The sequence below is a fragment of the Talpa europaea genome (assembly GCF_964194135.1).
Source record: "Talpa europaea genome assembly, chromosome: 3".
Lineage (NCBI taxonomy): Eukaryota > Metazoa > Chordata > Mammalia > Eulipotyphla > Talpidae > Talpa > Talpa europaea.
Window position 1 is genome coordinate 5,515,594 of NC_140069.1, and position 16,442 is coordinate 5,532,035.

Below are 16,442 nucleotides of genomic sequence, written 5' to 3' on the forward strand. Positions count from 1 at the left end.
ACTTCCAGTTTGTTGACTACTAACAACACAGTGCTCTAATTTTAAGACACAATAAGAACAAATATGCATTAATGGAACCATGGCGGCCAGCCCTGAGAAGATGTGTGTTGGTGGGTGCAAAAGGTCTTCTGTGAACCTGACAAGCATCTAGGCAGCACCACTACTCGTAGATTAAATATGTCATTCCCATTTCTGGGGGAAAAAAAGGCATAACTTCAATGCCTAGAATTTAACCACCACAGGGCAAAGGTCAGAACTGTTATTTTTAAACAGAAAAGAAAAATAAAGTACCAACCTTGAAACACAGACATTAGCAAAATTTACTGCACACATGGAATATAGGCACTATTGTTTCACTTTAATATGCAAATGTAAACAACTACCCCATCACCTCTGCTAAAGCTTTTCATTTCTTAGAAAGATCGCTGACAAAGTGAATGCATCACAAGTAAATACAGAGGATGGTATCGAAGACTGGATTTTACGTCGGTTGATCTTTGGCACATTTGTTAAGACGGAAAATCTCAAAAGGCAATAAAAATTTCATAGTAACGGTTTTGCACATTCTTTTAATCATCTTTACATCAAAATGTAAGGCTGCAAAAAGGCAAACTGAAATTTTGGGATATGTGGAATACTTTTAATAAAGAGTTTTACATACAGTACCTTACATATAGAACAGTGTGTTTGCAAATTTAAATAATATCTGAATGTACAGTGGCATGTATTTTCTTATCAAAGATAAATTCAAGTATCCTGTCTATCAGTTCTAAAATGCACTTATACAGACCGCTGGAACTGACAGACAGAATGAGGCATGAAGTATTCAAGTGTGTATGTCCCCAAATAGCCTCCTCTTAACAGCCTTTTCCCCCTTTTTAAAAAAGTTTCAAAACCTGTACATACATTTTTAATTTTTAAAAACAGTCTGTTAAAAGGTAACATTTCATGTTAACCACCAATTCTTATAGACTATAGTAATAAAACTAGATATGTGTAGATATAAATATGTGTAGCTTATGTACATATGTACGGTGAGTGTTTGTTTCAAACAAGCATGCACACTTGTGCACACCTGGGCATGGGGCACAGCTCACGAAAGCACTGGCAGACAGAGAACCTGGGCTCAAATCCAGCAAGAGCTAACACAGCAACTTGGTTGCCTTTGGTTTCAGGGATTTGTCCATTTGTGATCAAAGCTAAAAGTTTTGAGTGCGCATGTATTTTTTAAAAATAAAATTCATCTTCAGAAATGAAGGTTTTCCAGTATTCCACTACCAGCAGTTAAAAAAATCCACAGCCACAAATTATTTTGGTAAGTTTTGTCACTCCTCATCCCAGCTGAGGCTATTTACAATTTTTTCTGAAGGCAAACAGCAAAGCATCCTCAGTATCCAACTGTATGTCGAAGCCTGAATACTGCGACTCGAGCGTATGCGTCACATACAGCGTCGGCGTGCGCGAGGGAGACGTCCTCAGGGGCCGACGGTGTCCGAGGGACCCGGACAGGCAGCCCACGGCCCTTCTGCATGCCATTTTGTTCGGAACGAGCTTAATGCCTGCGATACCTTACAATGATTTGGTATCTGTTTTAAAAAAATATATTCATAATGAAGTCAGAATTCCACAACTGTTTCCCCCAGAAGTGAGACTTCTACTGTCAGTTTTTTGATTAAGGACATATGTCACCTAAGAAATATCTCATGATCCTATGAAAGCTGAAATACCCAAATTTTGGTGCAGCTGGGTCAGCTGCAAGAAAAGACAGTTCTTAAAACAACTTACAAACTCTCCAGAATTTCAGTTTCCTCTATAATTTTGTTTTTGGCCAAATGCTGGTTTACAAACATGGCTCTCCCACGACAAACTATATAAATGCACCATGTTCCTCCCTACAGGCATCTCAAGCTTCATATAGCAACCATTTAAAAATTTTGCTAATACCCTTAGTACAAATTATACTGCTTCACTGATCCTTGGTGTATAGCACATTATCATTCGTAGCTTGCTCATAAATTTTGTTTAATTAGCTTCTTTGATGAAATTGTTCTTCATTTTCCTTTTCAAGGTGCCACCCTGATGTCACTAATGAGCTAATGACCAAACACCACTTAGCTTTTTCACCCTCCTCTGATCTTAACTATCCGCTCGCTACGTGGATGACAGCAGTCACTGACAGTGCCATGCTGCTTCGCCGGCCCCGCTGTCGTCATACAGAGCAAAGAGCTGCAATCTGCTGAACTTTGCCCATGTCGATCAGGAGCTGTTTGATGTGGCGTTTAAGCTGGGGCAATCTGGCGAGAGGATCGGGCGGCTCCAACTCCCCTGTGAAATCAAGCCAGCTTTCCAGAACTAAAAGAGAGAAGAGAATTTCAGTGGCAACTGGAAGGAGAGTCACAGGATGGTATCAACAAGTGGGAAAGTGATGGAGATGAGAGCTCACTTTCCTTTCTCTAGAAGACAGTACGTTCCAGCTGCTTCCGAGAGGCTTAGCATCTTTTATGTCTTATCCCATGAGAGTTCTACTCCCTCCTGGTCACCTTTATCTGTTATCATTTTAGATAATTTCCCTCTTTATATATATATATAAACTGAATTCATTTTGAAAGTGTCCTTTTCATTTCTTCTGGAACAGGAAACAACAGTTACCTACGCCTGCTCATGCTTTCCATTATTCAGACACAGATCCTCTCTACTTCATTTTAAATGAAATTAGGTATGCTAACCAATTTTTTTAATCCCAAAGGCTTTTTTAACAAAGGAAAAGAGGTGGTAATTTCTCAGTGTCATTTTCATCCCACTATTTTATCAAGTTAAAAAAAATAAAAGCATATTAAAAGTCTAAGCAAAAGGCAATTTAGTCTATACTTAATAGGAAGTAGTATCTAGTTACATTTTTTTCCCTTCAAGGATCTACTCAGAACAAATGGAAGATGCTTCTAAGATGGGTTTCCACTTCGTCTTTCTTACAGAGAAAGAAGCAGTAAGACCTCTCAGGGGAGGGTGGAGGTATCACCTGCTTTTGCAAAATGTTTTAAAAAGGGAGGGCTTAAGTCTACAAGTTTAGGAGCAAAAAGGAGTCAGCACAGGAAAAACACTAGGTTAGGAACCTAAGTTACTCCGTTTTCTTTACTATAAAATAGGGATAGTATCTTCCCTGTCTTCTGAGCATTCCTCTGTAAAAAATCAAAGTATGAAAGAAAACGTAATGAAAATTTATATATAAACTTAAGGTTTATCTACTTAACCTTGATGATGTTTGCTATTGTTAATCTCACTTAATAAATACCAACCAAAGTGAAAACAAATATTCTGAAAATGCTTCCTCCCCCACACCCCGGGTCTCCCATTTCAATTATGCTTAAGGTCCTTATGCTGATTCCAAAGAAAACATAATCCCACGTGAGTTCTCTACTGCCTGGGGAGGGGCAGCACTGAACAAACGCCATGCGCCTGAGCAAACCCATATCCCATATACTGGCTGTGTTAAAAGAACGGGGAGGGGGGCAGCTGTAGCTTTTATCCCATAACTTAATTTTTTTTTTCCACAATAACATAAACACACTTCCCATACTATAGTTCTTTCTTCAATTACCATCAACTTCTTTCTCTATGAGGTCCATTCTGCTGGTGACTTCGTTCTGCACATTCTCAATGTGTGTGAGGAGGTTGAGCTGCCACTGAAGATGCGAGGCTCCTGGGTCGTCAGTGCCCTTTTTATCATGATAAACAAATACTGTATTCTTTGCTGCTGCGGCATTCTTTGCCAAAGAATCATTGGGGGGAAAAAAAACAAACAAACAAAGATTTGGAAGAAATGCAATGCTATAAAGGGAAAGATGTTATTAAAAACCTCATCACCCACCATGACCAGTGAAATCCAGCCCTGACACCCAGAGTCTTCTCAGAGGATGTGCTCACACATCTGCCAGGCCCGGGAGCCGGCCGGCACCCACCACTGCTGTCCCATGCCCGCAGGACAGGTACAAGGCACTCGGCCCACATGCGGATAAAGCTGCTGACTAGATTCTATTATTAGATCGCCCTGCTAATCCAAAACCACCCTTTTCTCGATTAATCTGAACCAGTGCCATGAGCGGAGCACAGGCTTTAAAGCAATGATAGAAATGTCTAAAAAGTTGGCAAACACCAGCAGATCGTTTAATTAACTATAGACTGGACTTGACTATTAAGTAAAATCAATGAGGTGAGAGAAAAACATTTTTTAAAAATTTAAAAAATGCAAACTGCTCAACATACACACAATCTGAACACTGATTTACCAGACAGCACCCATTTAATAATATTAACTTGAGAAATTAACTTGAGATACTATCCCTATTTTATAGAAATATTAACTTGTGAATATTAACTTGAAAAAATAAATTCGAACAAGTTTTATGAAATACAAGGTTCCCAAATTCACTTAAGTATTGATTTATAATGATTACTTGATAAAGGAGGCCAGAACAATAACCCATTTTAAAGTGACATTTCTAACTGAAAATCAATAAAAACACAGACCCCTCTCTAAGACCATCCCAGCAATTAGGAAAAGCTCACAAATGTTCGAAGTACATCTAGCTGCAGGAACTGAGCTTACTGCATGATGAGACTGATATGCACTTATATGCTAAAAATTTTTTATAAGTTCCACTTTCTATCTAAAACACATAAAAACAGAAGACAGATGTACTGTCGTGTTCGCACATATACCATCTCCAACACATAAAAAAGAAGATGAGCTATATTAACTCGCAAACATCCATATGCATGTCCACGTTCACACACAGACATCATTCAGAATAAGATGGGCTCATGTTTTCTGGAGGTATCTAGGGTGCTTATAAAATTGAAACTTTTGTCAGGGCAAAAGTTTTCTGATTTTTACAACCTTACATTGTCCAAATGGCCAGTGGTTGCTTATGAAGAAACAAAAAAATGTTTTTACCCTAACAAAGCACTGTGAGCTTGGAAATAAAATTAAATGTGGGCATTAACATGTTTTATTTGATTAAATTTCCCTTTGTTGTTCTCTCCTATTTTCTAAGCAAAGATCCGTGCAGTAATTATACCTTGTCAGCCATTCCATCTTCTTTAACTGAGTACTGTAAACGGTTTCTCTCTCTCATGTGGCATTCTTGCTCTTCTTCGAAACTACTAATGTCATCTTCATCTGAGCTCCCTGGGTCTACAAGAGATTTGCAGTCTTGACCAAAACTCTGTGGCTTCTGGTAGCTGTGCTCACTTGTTATATAAGTGCCTTCCACTCTTAAGGGCAAACGAGGCGGTTCTTTATGGTTCTGTACATGGGATTTCTTTTCCTCTAGATGGACTGTGTCTTGCACAGTTGTGATTTTTTTCTCTACTCCAGCAATTACTTCGTCTTGATCTTTTCGCTTCCCAGAACAAGCCCAGAGACGAAGGTCAGGATGCTGCTTATTCCTTAAACCAAATTTGAAGATACAGTAGTTTAGGGGAAAAAAAAGTATAGCTAACAAGGTTAATGCCATAATACCAGCCACCATGTAAATCACATAGTTACCTCTGGTTGTCCATGTTTTTCTATGCAGAGGACACTCACTCAGGTCTGAGCCCCAACTCTCTGCTGGAGACCTGACCCCCACCACAAGAGCCAGGCTCAAAGGAGGTCAAGGACTGAAGACAAAGGTGAAGATATTCTTTAGGCTAACCTGCCCCAGAATTTAACCAAAATGTGTGTTCTTATAGTTTTGCAGAAATACTGAGGTAGGAAAATAATAGTGAATTTAATTCTGGTGATGATTCACGGTACTATTTGATATATAGACTTCTTTTTCTAAATTTTTCATTATAGTTTTTTATTACATGATATAAGAACTTTTATATTAGCATATTTTAAAATCTTTATCCAATTGAAAAGTAGTATTTAGTTATGACAAAAATTTGGACTATAAATGTGTGCAAAGTAAAAGTCCCAAGCCTTGGCAATCCTCAATAACAGGCATAATCTTACAGGTTTTCTCTCTATATATAAAACTATTTTTACAATGGGTAAGCAGACACTTTCTCTTTTTTCATAAATGGGACTCTCAAACAATATGTTCTTTCCATATGTAACATGAACAGCCATCTTGCCTTGTCAGTACACAGAGAATTCCCTGATTTTTATCTAGTAGCTGAGCAGTATAAATGTACTGGTCTTGTCTAGCTAACGAGTTCCCCACAGAGAGATAGATAAGCGTTTGTGTGTATGTGTGTGTTTGCACATAAGTGGGAAATTTCAGTCAGATGAATGTCTGAGATAAGGAATTGCTAAATAAAGTATTTTTATTTCCACAGTGGTTTCCAAAAAAGGTGTACTGTGTACACCCTCACGGACAATCTATGATCACACCCTTTCACACCTATCGTCACTGAACACGTGGGCATGATACCGCATAGATAACCAGTGGTAATTGAAATCCTGCAGTTAGTGTAACAGGAATCATGCAGAGCTGCAGTGGCAGGAGGCTATTTGGGAAGCACAAGCCTTTCAGCAGTCTCCATAAAGTCTGTGAATGGATTATAACCAAGTTAGAAAAATACCAGGGATTAAGTGGATTTTCTTCTAATAACACCCATATTTTTTCTGTAATTTTGTAATTGTAATTTTTATCCTTTGGATACCTAATAATTCAATATCCAGAAAATACTACAATTGTCTGACAGTGAAAGGCATACTAGAAAGAAAGTTGGCTTTGCAGCCTAATAGTGCAATGGGTTGAATCCAGCTGTGCCAAGGAGGAACTCGGGTGAGACATGTAACTCTTCTCATTGACTACCCAACTATCAAACGAGGCAGGACTTATTTTACAGGCTAAATAGCATATGAAAACACCAATTGCTGGCATGTAGTACATTACCCATAAGTAGAAGCCAGCAATAATAACTGCTAATATTATTAAAAGTATTAACACAAGGAGGGACTATAGGTATGAGGCAAAAAATGGTCCACCTAAAGTCCTGAGTCAAAGTATGAATGCAGAACATTCAGGCTGACATCAAGAGGGAAAAGCAAGTTTTTTTTTTAAAAAGGCTTATAAGCTTAAAAAGGTAGTTCCACCCATGAATTTCAGTATTTGCATGGAATCTTAATTTCATATTCAGGGTGATGATAAACAACAGAAGCAAATTTCCTTAACAAATAGGTACTGGGTATTTATCCCTATCCCATGGGATGATGCCAAGACACCACCCCTATCGGAATGGAACCTATTGGTTAGTAAGAGAAGACATACGTAAATAATACGGAGTCCACCTCAGTGCCTGTGCCAGCGTGCATGGGCTTGCCCAGAAGGGCATGATGAGCTCCAGGTGGGCAGGTAACCAGGAAAAGGTGTCGGCTGGAGGCACTAGTGGTATAAGGTTACTCTGAGTGTGAGTAAAGCCTGTTTCCCTCCCAGATTAGGATTTAGTATGGATGGGACATTTAGAGGGAAAAAATGAAGAGCGGGAAGACATGGCAACATGATGGAAGAAGAAATATTCCATGGAAAGGCTGCCTGCTGAAGAGCTCAGACTCCGTTCACAGGGCACCAGGCAAATTCCACGGCACATGAAGCCGAGAAGAGACCAGCCCTTATTTACCTTACACTGAACTCGCAGTGGCAATAACGAAGGATGAACTCAAAGCGAATTCCTGTGGCAAGTGCTCATGGGAAAAGAGCAGGCTGGGCTGAGACAGTAGTAGCAAGGAGAGAGGCAGGGACGAAGGGACATTAAGCAAAACAACAGGAAAACTTTGCGACCAGGTCCGCGAGGGAGGCCCTGAGACCTGAGGCAAGGGGCAAGTTCCCAGCCCAGGCAAATGAGTTCAGACGAAGAAAATCTTGTGAAGAACCCTAATGAATCATCCTATTTTTATATGAATTTTTTTGGTTATTTTTTTAAAAAAAGAACTCTAGTGAGGCGTTAGGAAGAACTGAAAATGGTCTAGGATGACTAGGAGATACCTGGTGCACAGCAGAGGGGTGGAGATGACACGGCCTGTTGACTCCCTGCAAATTCAATCTTATGGTAATCAAAAAATAGACTTTTGCATCCATTTGCATTCCTGAAGGGGGACACACAATAGAGGGTTCCCCATAGCAACTACATGAAACAGAAGCACAGGACTAACATTTGTTGAAATACCAGATGCTGCATCTGCCTTCAGCACAGCTTACCTAGTTGAGGAAAACAGGCATGATGAAATAGCCCAAAAGTTAATAACCTCTGTTTTTCTTTAAGGTAAAACATATTCAAGTAACTATTCCAACTTCCAAACTGTTTATATGAACCTTCAAAAGGCCAACTGACTAAGTCTGAATCAACTTACGCAGAATCACCCTGTCTCCCACCCTCACTTACTTCAGAATCCCGATCTTCAGCTGCAGCCCATGCAGCACCTCCGTGACACCATAGACATCTGCGAGCAGGTGATGTGTGGAAACTATCTTTTTGGCATTGAGATGAGAATAATTTTCTTTTAAAAAGGATAACCCACACATTCTCCCATTATTCAGCCAGTCCTTATCATAACGGTATTTTGCATTCCATCTCTGACCTAGGGATGAAGTTGACATTAAAGTCACAAAGGATTCCACTCAGATTTCCCATCAAATGCTGCTGCCCCTACTAACATCATTTAGTAAGCAAGGCTACTCTCGAACAAAGAACAACTTCAAAAGAAGAGAAAGGCAGCACTGCAGGCTGCTTCCCTGCACCTTCAGTTTCCTCCCCACTAAGGGCACACACTTCAGGAAGGATGTGGACCGTGGCAGGTGACACCTATGGAGAACACTGCTTTTCAGAGTTTATGTACCTACCATCTCTTCTCTCCAGGCTGAGGGCTGGCCAGGAACTAGACAGGGGTAGCTATGTCACCAATCTGTTTTGAACTGCATAAAATGAGAGAGTTCTAGCTAAGAGAACAGGGAACCCACCCCATGCCTGAGATCTCAAGAAATCCTACACAATTCTCTACCTCAGAGGTCAAGAGTCATCCGACCTCATTATGATTAGTTGCGTATGTGTCTGTGTCCCCTACCATACTGTGAGCTAGTGGAAGGTGTGGCTAAAGTATATTATCTTGCCTCTTCCCACAGTGCTTGGCAAGTAGAAGGCATTTAATAAATACTACCAAATGAATGACTAGAGAGGTTGGAATAAGTCTCCTGCTCCTAATGTTACTCTTCTTTGATAGACATGAGACAATCAATTCACTAGCTTTTATTTGAGAGCAGCTGGTTATTTTCTGCCTTGGAAGCCGAAAGTATAAGTGAGACGCATAACACTGCAACCCCAAGAGCCTCCCGTGTGGAGGCAGTATCAGGGGAAGCCCGCAGACAGCAGGCCAAAAGGCACAGGCCTCTGCCTCAGCTGTGCTGCGCCCACACTATCCCTGTGTATGGGATGTCCAATTTTCCGTACCCACTTGCCTCATCAGTAAAAGAAGGGGATTGTATGTGATGACCTAAAATTTCCATTTCCTTTACATTTAGTTGTATATATAGCCCTATCAGAAACCTTTTCCAAGTCACATCAGGAGGAGTGTGAGCTCAGAACACAGTTCTTTTCGACTAGCCACCGAACACCTATTTGGAAGTCACAGCACAGGAGCACCCTTGGAGCGAATTCTTCTCCAGGAAAAAGTCATAAACTATAGTTCCCATAAGGTAGTAATTTTGATGCATTTATCCTAACATTTCTGCCTATGCAAATTAATATGAAAAACAAAAGCATAACAGACAGTAAAAAATAGGGGGCATTTTTCACATGGAATCAAAGAAGGCACAAGACTCACGAGCCACATGCACGGGCCCAGCACGCAGACGCTTACCTGGCGGGTCCCGGCAGATGTAGCAGATGTACTGCTCAGGGATGCTCTCCTCCAGCAGCCCCATGCACGCACTGTGCTGCCAACACAGGCACTCCTCGCACTGCCAGGAAAGAGAGTGGCGCTCAGGATCAGCGTCTACCCACCGGACAGACAGACAGACTCCCTTCCTTTCAATTAGGTCACTTAGTTCCTGGCTGCTGCAACTCAGTCAATTCTTATTTGATGTAACAAAATCAAGTGATGATTTAAGATAAATTTAAACAGTTACTATCTCAAGAACTTCCTCCTATTGTACCTACTAAAAAGTGGTTTGGTAAACAGCTTACATTGTAAAAAAGTCATAAAATAGTTTCCTCATCTATTTCCCACTGATTTTGTGGCAACCCATCCTTACAACTCTTAACAATAGCTTACTCAAGTGCAGGAAGGGGGGCAGAGCAGTGCCCACCTCAAACTAGCCATGTGGCCAGCCTAGACGCCTCTAGGTCCCTTGCTGAGGAAACCATTCCTGAGCTCCAAATCATCCAAAGTCACCACAAAACATGGGTGATACTTCCCTTTTTTCTTAAAGATACTCTTTCTTAAAGAAGCTGCTTTTAGTGACTGATCTCTGCATCAAAGTTTTCCTTTTATCTTTGAGATCAGTGGAAATTTTGATGTCCCGGTGTCTTCCCATTGAAGGGTGACTATACAATGTCAATTATTAAACAACAGGGAGCCAGGCCAGTAAAAGGGCTGCTACAGCCTAGCAACCCACCTTGACAGCTCTTGAAGAGAATTTCAGCTTGAATCAGGCCTCCAACTCAACACCCAAGCACAGGGATTGACCCTCAGGCATGAAAACTGTCTACTTCCTGTAGAGATTTCCCAATCAATACTACTGTACTTACATGTCCCGTAAGTTACAAACCTCCCTCTAAACAGGACAGTCAGCAGGAGAAAGGCAGCCCTGTGAAGCCGCTGGGCACCCACGGGGACACCTCAGTACTAAAGGGGAGGGCAGGCACCTGAATCATGAAGCCGTTCTCCTCGTCCATTTCACAGACGCACCGCACAATTTCATTCAGAGCGTCATCTTCATCCTGAGATTCCTCAAAATTGGTTGAGTCAAAATCCTGGTTATACTCATCTCCACTGAGAAGCAAGCTCTCTGTTGAAGAATCATCTAGGAACTCCACATCTGATAAGTCTAGAACATACAAGAACAACACTCAGCATATTTTTCCCCGTTTCTATGTCATGTTCCAGAAAGATGGTATGTATGGCACACAGGTCTAAGCTGCTAAATATTTAGAAAGGAAGGGCCAACACGTGGGAATAGATTATCTGCCTCTGGCAAAGCAACAAGAGACTTTTGCAGCACAGGTAGTTGCGACTGCCTGACCTTCTACCGCACACACTGCTACAAGTGACTCAGTCGCCCGTAGTTTGGGCACTGACAGAGGCTACAGCCGAGGGCAAGGTTATTCAAATTGGCAGTTTTCAGATGCTCTCACAAATGTTATCCATCTGATCGCCACAAGAATCCAGAGTTGTGAAGAGATCAGGTTTCATGACCAGCATTGAAGCAGCCTGTAGAGATGATTACCACCATCACTCTGAACAGCACTGGCATCAGTGATCACTGCCCCTAACTGCACCATGTACTGTACCAAGCATTGTAACTATCAGACATATAACTTCCTCAAGGAAAATAGCTATTAAGTGATGAAGCCAACTGAGTACAGGACTGCCTGATTCTATACTGTGTTTAATGTATCGATGAGGTATATATACATATATGTATATCTTATTCACGTTACACTGGCTGACAGCACATATATATATGATTGAGGGGTGTAGGATCCACGTTTTTAATGATTTCACCAGTAGTTCTTAAACTGGGATCATGCATTCCAGATTTCATTTTGATACAAAGCTCTACAAAAATGAATACATTCTGAAAAGGAGATTATATGCAGGACTGCTACAACTCAATGTAAATGCCAGGTTATAGGCTTGCATTTGTAAGAGTTGATGTCCAATACTACCCTTTAGCTCAGGCTACTGAGAAAAAGAAAATGAAGGAAACATAAGAAAATATTCATTTACGACAAAGGGAAAAGGTTGAGAGGACACTAACGCTTTTGCAGGAGTACACAGAGAAATGATGAGGAAAATGAGTCATCACGAGACACATGGTAGAAGACCTGAAGGCTGCCCGAGACTCCTGAGGTGAAGGCTCTCAGCGGAGCTCTGGGGACAGAGGTGGTTTTCCTACCTCCCCACCCTGTCCTCGACTCACATTCTGAATGGCAAAGTCACCTGCTGATACTCATCTCCCCTCTCCAGAATGTCAAGAGTCCACGAGAAAAAGGGTTTTGCAATGTTGAATGCTCCCTATCCAGTGCTTAACATGAGGCCTGATCTATGCAGTAGCACCTCATGACAGTATTTCAAAGAGCAAGGAGGGAGTCTAGGTACAGATAATTTCCCTCACACTTATTCAGGCCAAATGCAAAGTGGCTGAGTTCAAAGTAAACATGCATGCTATTTATAAATATTTCATGACTTAGTGTTTCTTCTCTCAGCTTATCATCTTTTTTTCCCCCTGACTTAACCGTTTTCAAATGTTTTATTGTTTTTATAAAAATTAATGTTTTATAAAAAACGCTTTTTTTTTAAGTAAGTTTTTTTCCTTTTGTGCCTTGGGGCACAATGGATAGAGTAACATGTAGAAATGAGATGATGATAAATACATGAAAACATTTGAGGAGCAAGAAGTGAACCAAATAGGTAGACACAGTAGTTTTGAGGATCACAGGAGAAAATTTTGCTGGCTTAAATCCAAAATTAGTATTTTCTTTTGGACTCTCCTGAATACAAATTCTGTTTCACAATGACAGACTAAAATGTGGAGAAACAGCTTCCAGTAATATTGAAACATATATGTGTTATTAAATGGATAGCAATAAGAATTAACTGAAAAGCAGGATTGCTGAATCAGCGTGCATCTCACACAGGCTTGCATGACCGAAATCATTGGCCAGAAAATCCAGTTTGAGTAACTGATCCCAAACATCAAAGAGATTTCTGGCTGATATCTAGGGGTGGCATAAATGGTTCCTGGATTGTAAGTTGTCAGGAAAAGCAAGTCCAAGTTGCTTCTCATACTTAAGTAGCCATCTGGACACTAGCTGCACGGGAGGGCCACAAGAACACCCACCTGTTCCCTTCCAACTGCTCCCCCTTGAGCTATCATTGCTATTTTCCAAGACAGCATTCTCAGTGCGGGTTCCAAATGCACACCACCTGGGATCTTGTTAGAAATCAGGAATTCTGACTGAAGCTCAGAACTGCTTGAGCAAGCTCTCCAGGTGGCCCTCATGCATGCTAACATTTCAGAGCCTCTGCCCCTTGTTAGCATCCCTCTTCTTTCTCCTGACTCCATGGTTGATCATAAGAAGGGCAAAGCAAAGAACGCTGGAATTGGAATACGATTTCATGACACTCTTTCCAACACTCTCTCAGATATTCTAGTTCCAGCACACCATCAGTCTAGATACACTCCCCCATTCTCCATCATTCTGTATATAAGACACTTCTCAGACCTTCACGGCTCACAGGATATGTGTTCTTATGTGATTTTTCAATACTTGTTGCCTGCCCCAGATTCACCCAGAACTCTCGTGTACTTGTGCTCCATGGCAGGGCCCAGTATGGGTGTAGGAGCATCAGAGCGATGACTATAACTCACACCTGGTCTGAAGCTGCCATGGCATGGCCCAAGTGAGGAAAGGGTACTTGTGCTATGGAAAGAGTATGGGGGGGTGGGGGGTAGAGAGGGAACTTTTCCTAATTTTCCCTCCCCCTGATTGTTTTATTAAAGGCGGAGTGTGCTTTGTCTCCACTGTGAGAGAGTTGTTAGGCTTGGGAGAGCGCAGGTAACAGGCCAACAGAAAACACTTTGCCTAGTGACACCATGTAAGGCTCTCCGAAAGACAGGCAGGAAGTGAATGCACTCGTAATTACCCCTGGGGTTCTCTTCATTCCCTTGTGCAGTGTCCGACCGTGCTAGACAGACCTCTAGTCTCAAGTCACTGACATGGCTGTCTACACTGGGGGGAGTCTCCCTTTCCACTGCTTTGAACACTGCAAGGTGAGTCCCCACAGTTTCCACTTCCAGGGCTGGGCTTGCAGGAGACCTGACAGACCCAAGCCCAGGGTTCTTTTCACCACCCGACAATGCCCTCAGTCCCTGTAAGAGCGACTAATAACTGATTGTGTACAAAGTATTGATCTGACCACATTCTCAAACCTTTCGTGACAGGTTTATTTGTGATCAGAAATTCAAAGTATATTTTTAGGACTATAACAAATATTTGGCTAAAATAAGAAGCATCTTCTTTAAAGACAGACCTTGATTTGAATTTTCATTCTAAAACACAGTAAGCTGAAAAGTTGCTTAATCTATAAAACTTTGCTTATGTATCTATGTCATGGAATTATTATCTACTTTATAACTAGGCAGTGAAAAATATGAGAATATATGTAAAAACACCTACAGAAGACCAGTCTACAGAGACATTAGTAGTTTCCTTACCATCGCTCAAATAATTAGTACAAAAGCCAACTTTATAGGAATTAAAAGTACTCAAATTTCTAATGATGACATTTTCATATTAGTTCATGGAGTAACTTTTTATATTGTGTGCCCTGCTCAGATAAGCCCTCAATCAAGTATGTTTTATTCTCATTTCCACATTTAAGAATCTTAAGACTTGTTTTAAGCATTACATGGTTACACATACTTTCACCACTAAGATCAACTGACAAAATTGCCCTTGGGTACTGATATGTTGTATTTTTCTCCGTAAACATGCTTCGCAGAGCCAGAGAACTCCCAGAAGATCGAGTTAGTGGAGAAGAGCACCTTTCCAAAAATTCTAGGGAACTGTCTTCATAGTCTGAATAGTCTGCAACATAAGATACATAAAGAAGTATTAATAAAGTGTCAGGTAATCAAGAAGAGTCACTATAAATATAACGAGAAAGTCATGTTTCAGGACATACAAAGCATTCACGCCACTACCACCTCCTCTTGTCCATGGACACTAGATGATTATGTATCTGAAAAACTGCATTTGGCAAGAACATCCGGGAAATACATCCCAGGCAGCAGCACAGATGAAGCAGGAGTCACTGTGTTTTACCTGGTACTAGTAAACTTGTTCAGTCATCCAGAAGTGAAAAAGGATTGTTTTTACATTTTCTCTCCACTATAGTCACAGCTATGTCTGCAGTAAGATATGCAAGGCGGAAATTAACCTTTTCTTTTTCGCACTCTGTAAAGAGGTTCTCATGATGTCTAGCAAGCCAATTATTACAGCAGTAATTTGATCAATAAATCCTTCAGCAAAATGCCTCTGAATGAAATTAACTGTCTTGAAAGAAATCAGTCAGAAAGGGTTGAAGAATACCAGGATTTTATGATCAGACACACATTCCCTTGGCAGAGTCAAGGAGGGGTGAGGATGGATATGCCCGGTGGGCAGGGAGGTGTGGTGGAGAGAAGACGAGAAAGTGTCCGTGCAAGGGCTTCGCTTCCTTCCCTGAGTGTGAGACAGAGGATGTAAAGGGAGGCAGGCTGGGGAATAAATAAATAAAAGGGAACGAGTGGGATAAGCTGAGCAGGATGAGAGTAAGACATTTACAATGGCAGAGCAAGAACAACGCTGGTGCGTACTGAGAATCCATTGGAAGTCAGTGATTGTGGAAGCACAATAATGGTCCCCAGTGATATCTGTATCTTATCTCTGGAAGCTGTGACCAACTTAGGGACATGAGAAAAGGAAGTAAAACTGCTGATCAGCAGACCCTCAAATAGGGAGATTAGGTCTGGATCATCTGGGCGGGCCCAGTGATATTACAAGGACCCCTAAAAGCGAAGGAGGGAGGCAGAAAAGTCAGTGTGGAAGTGGCATGAAAGGAGAAAGCCCTGAGTGACCATTACTGTCTTTGAATGTGGGAGGGGGACACATGGAGAGACACGCCACCACCTCTGGAAGCTGGAAAAGTACACCCCTCCTAGAGTCTTAAGAAAGGAACACACCCTTTCGGCACCTTGCTCTCAGCCCAGTGGAGCCCATTTTGGAATTCGATTTTCAGAACTTGGAGAGAATAAATTTGTGTTGTTTTAAGTCACTGATCTGTGTAATTTGTGACAGCAGCAGTGGGACACCCATCCAGTGGCCATCCCAAATACCACAACATAGCCCACCGTCCTGAGAGCTCTCCACGCGCCATGCGGACATCTAAATCTAGAAGCCCTATTCAGCCAAAAAGCAATTTCACTGGTTTTCAACACTGAAGTGCACATAAACTGGAAAGCTTTTTAAAACACACCCCTGGGCTCACTCCCCATGGGTGAGCGGTGGGGACACTCTCTGCTGATGCCGATGCTATCAAAAAACAGAGCAGCCTCTGAATGCCGAGGGCCGCTCTACCTCTCTGGCCTCACAGGAACTGCTGGTGTGCCGGACACCATGTCTTGCAGGCCCAGGCCTGGGAAGGCGTCCATACAATGCTAGCCAGATTCTGGTAAGTTCTTTACAGTGACTCC

General features: G+C 41.5%; 1 protein-coding gene across 3 annotated transcripts in view; it reads right to left on the reverse strand.

Annotated features, from left to right (window-relative positions):
- Positions 1-2,209: 2,209 nt before the first annotated feature.
- The window catches only part of PHF20L1 (PHD finger protein 20 like 1), a gene marked incomplete at both ends in the record, with an annotated part of 62,621 nt that continues 48,388 nt past the window's right edge, over positions 2,210-16,442 (reverse strand). For all 3 annotated transcript variants that reach the window (XM_084230783.1, XM_084230781.1, XM_084230782.1), the window contains 7 exons: positions 2,210-2,352; positions 3,596-3,761; positions 5,076-5,445; positions 8,371-8,566; positions 9,842-9,941; positions 10,849-11,030; positions 14,632-14,796. In XM_084230783.1, coding sequence (XP_084086909.1) covers positions 2,210-2,352; positions 3,596-3,761; positions 5,076-5,445; positions 8,371-8,566; positions 9,842-9,941; positions 10,849-11,030; positions 14,632-14,796 — 1,322 coding nt within the window. The remainder of the gene's footprint in view (positions 2,353-3,595; positions 3,762-5,075; positions 5,446-8,370; positions 8,567-9,841; positions 9,942-10,848; positions 11,031-14,631; positions 14,797-16,442) is intronic.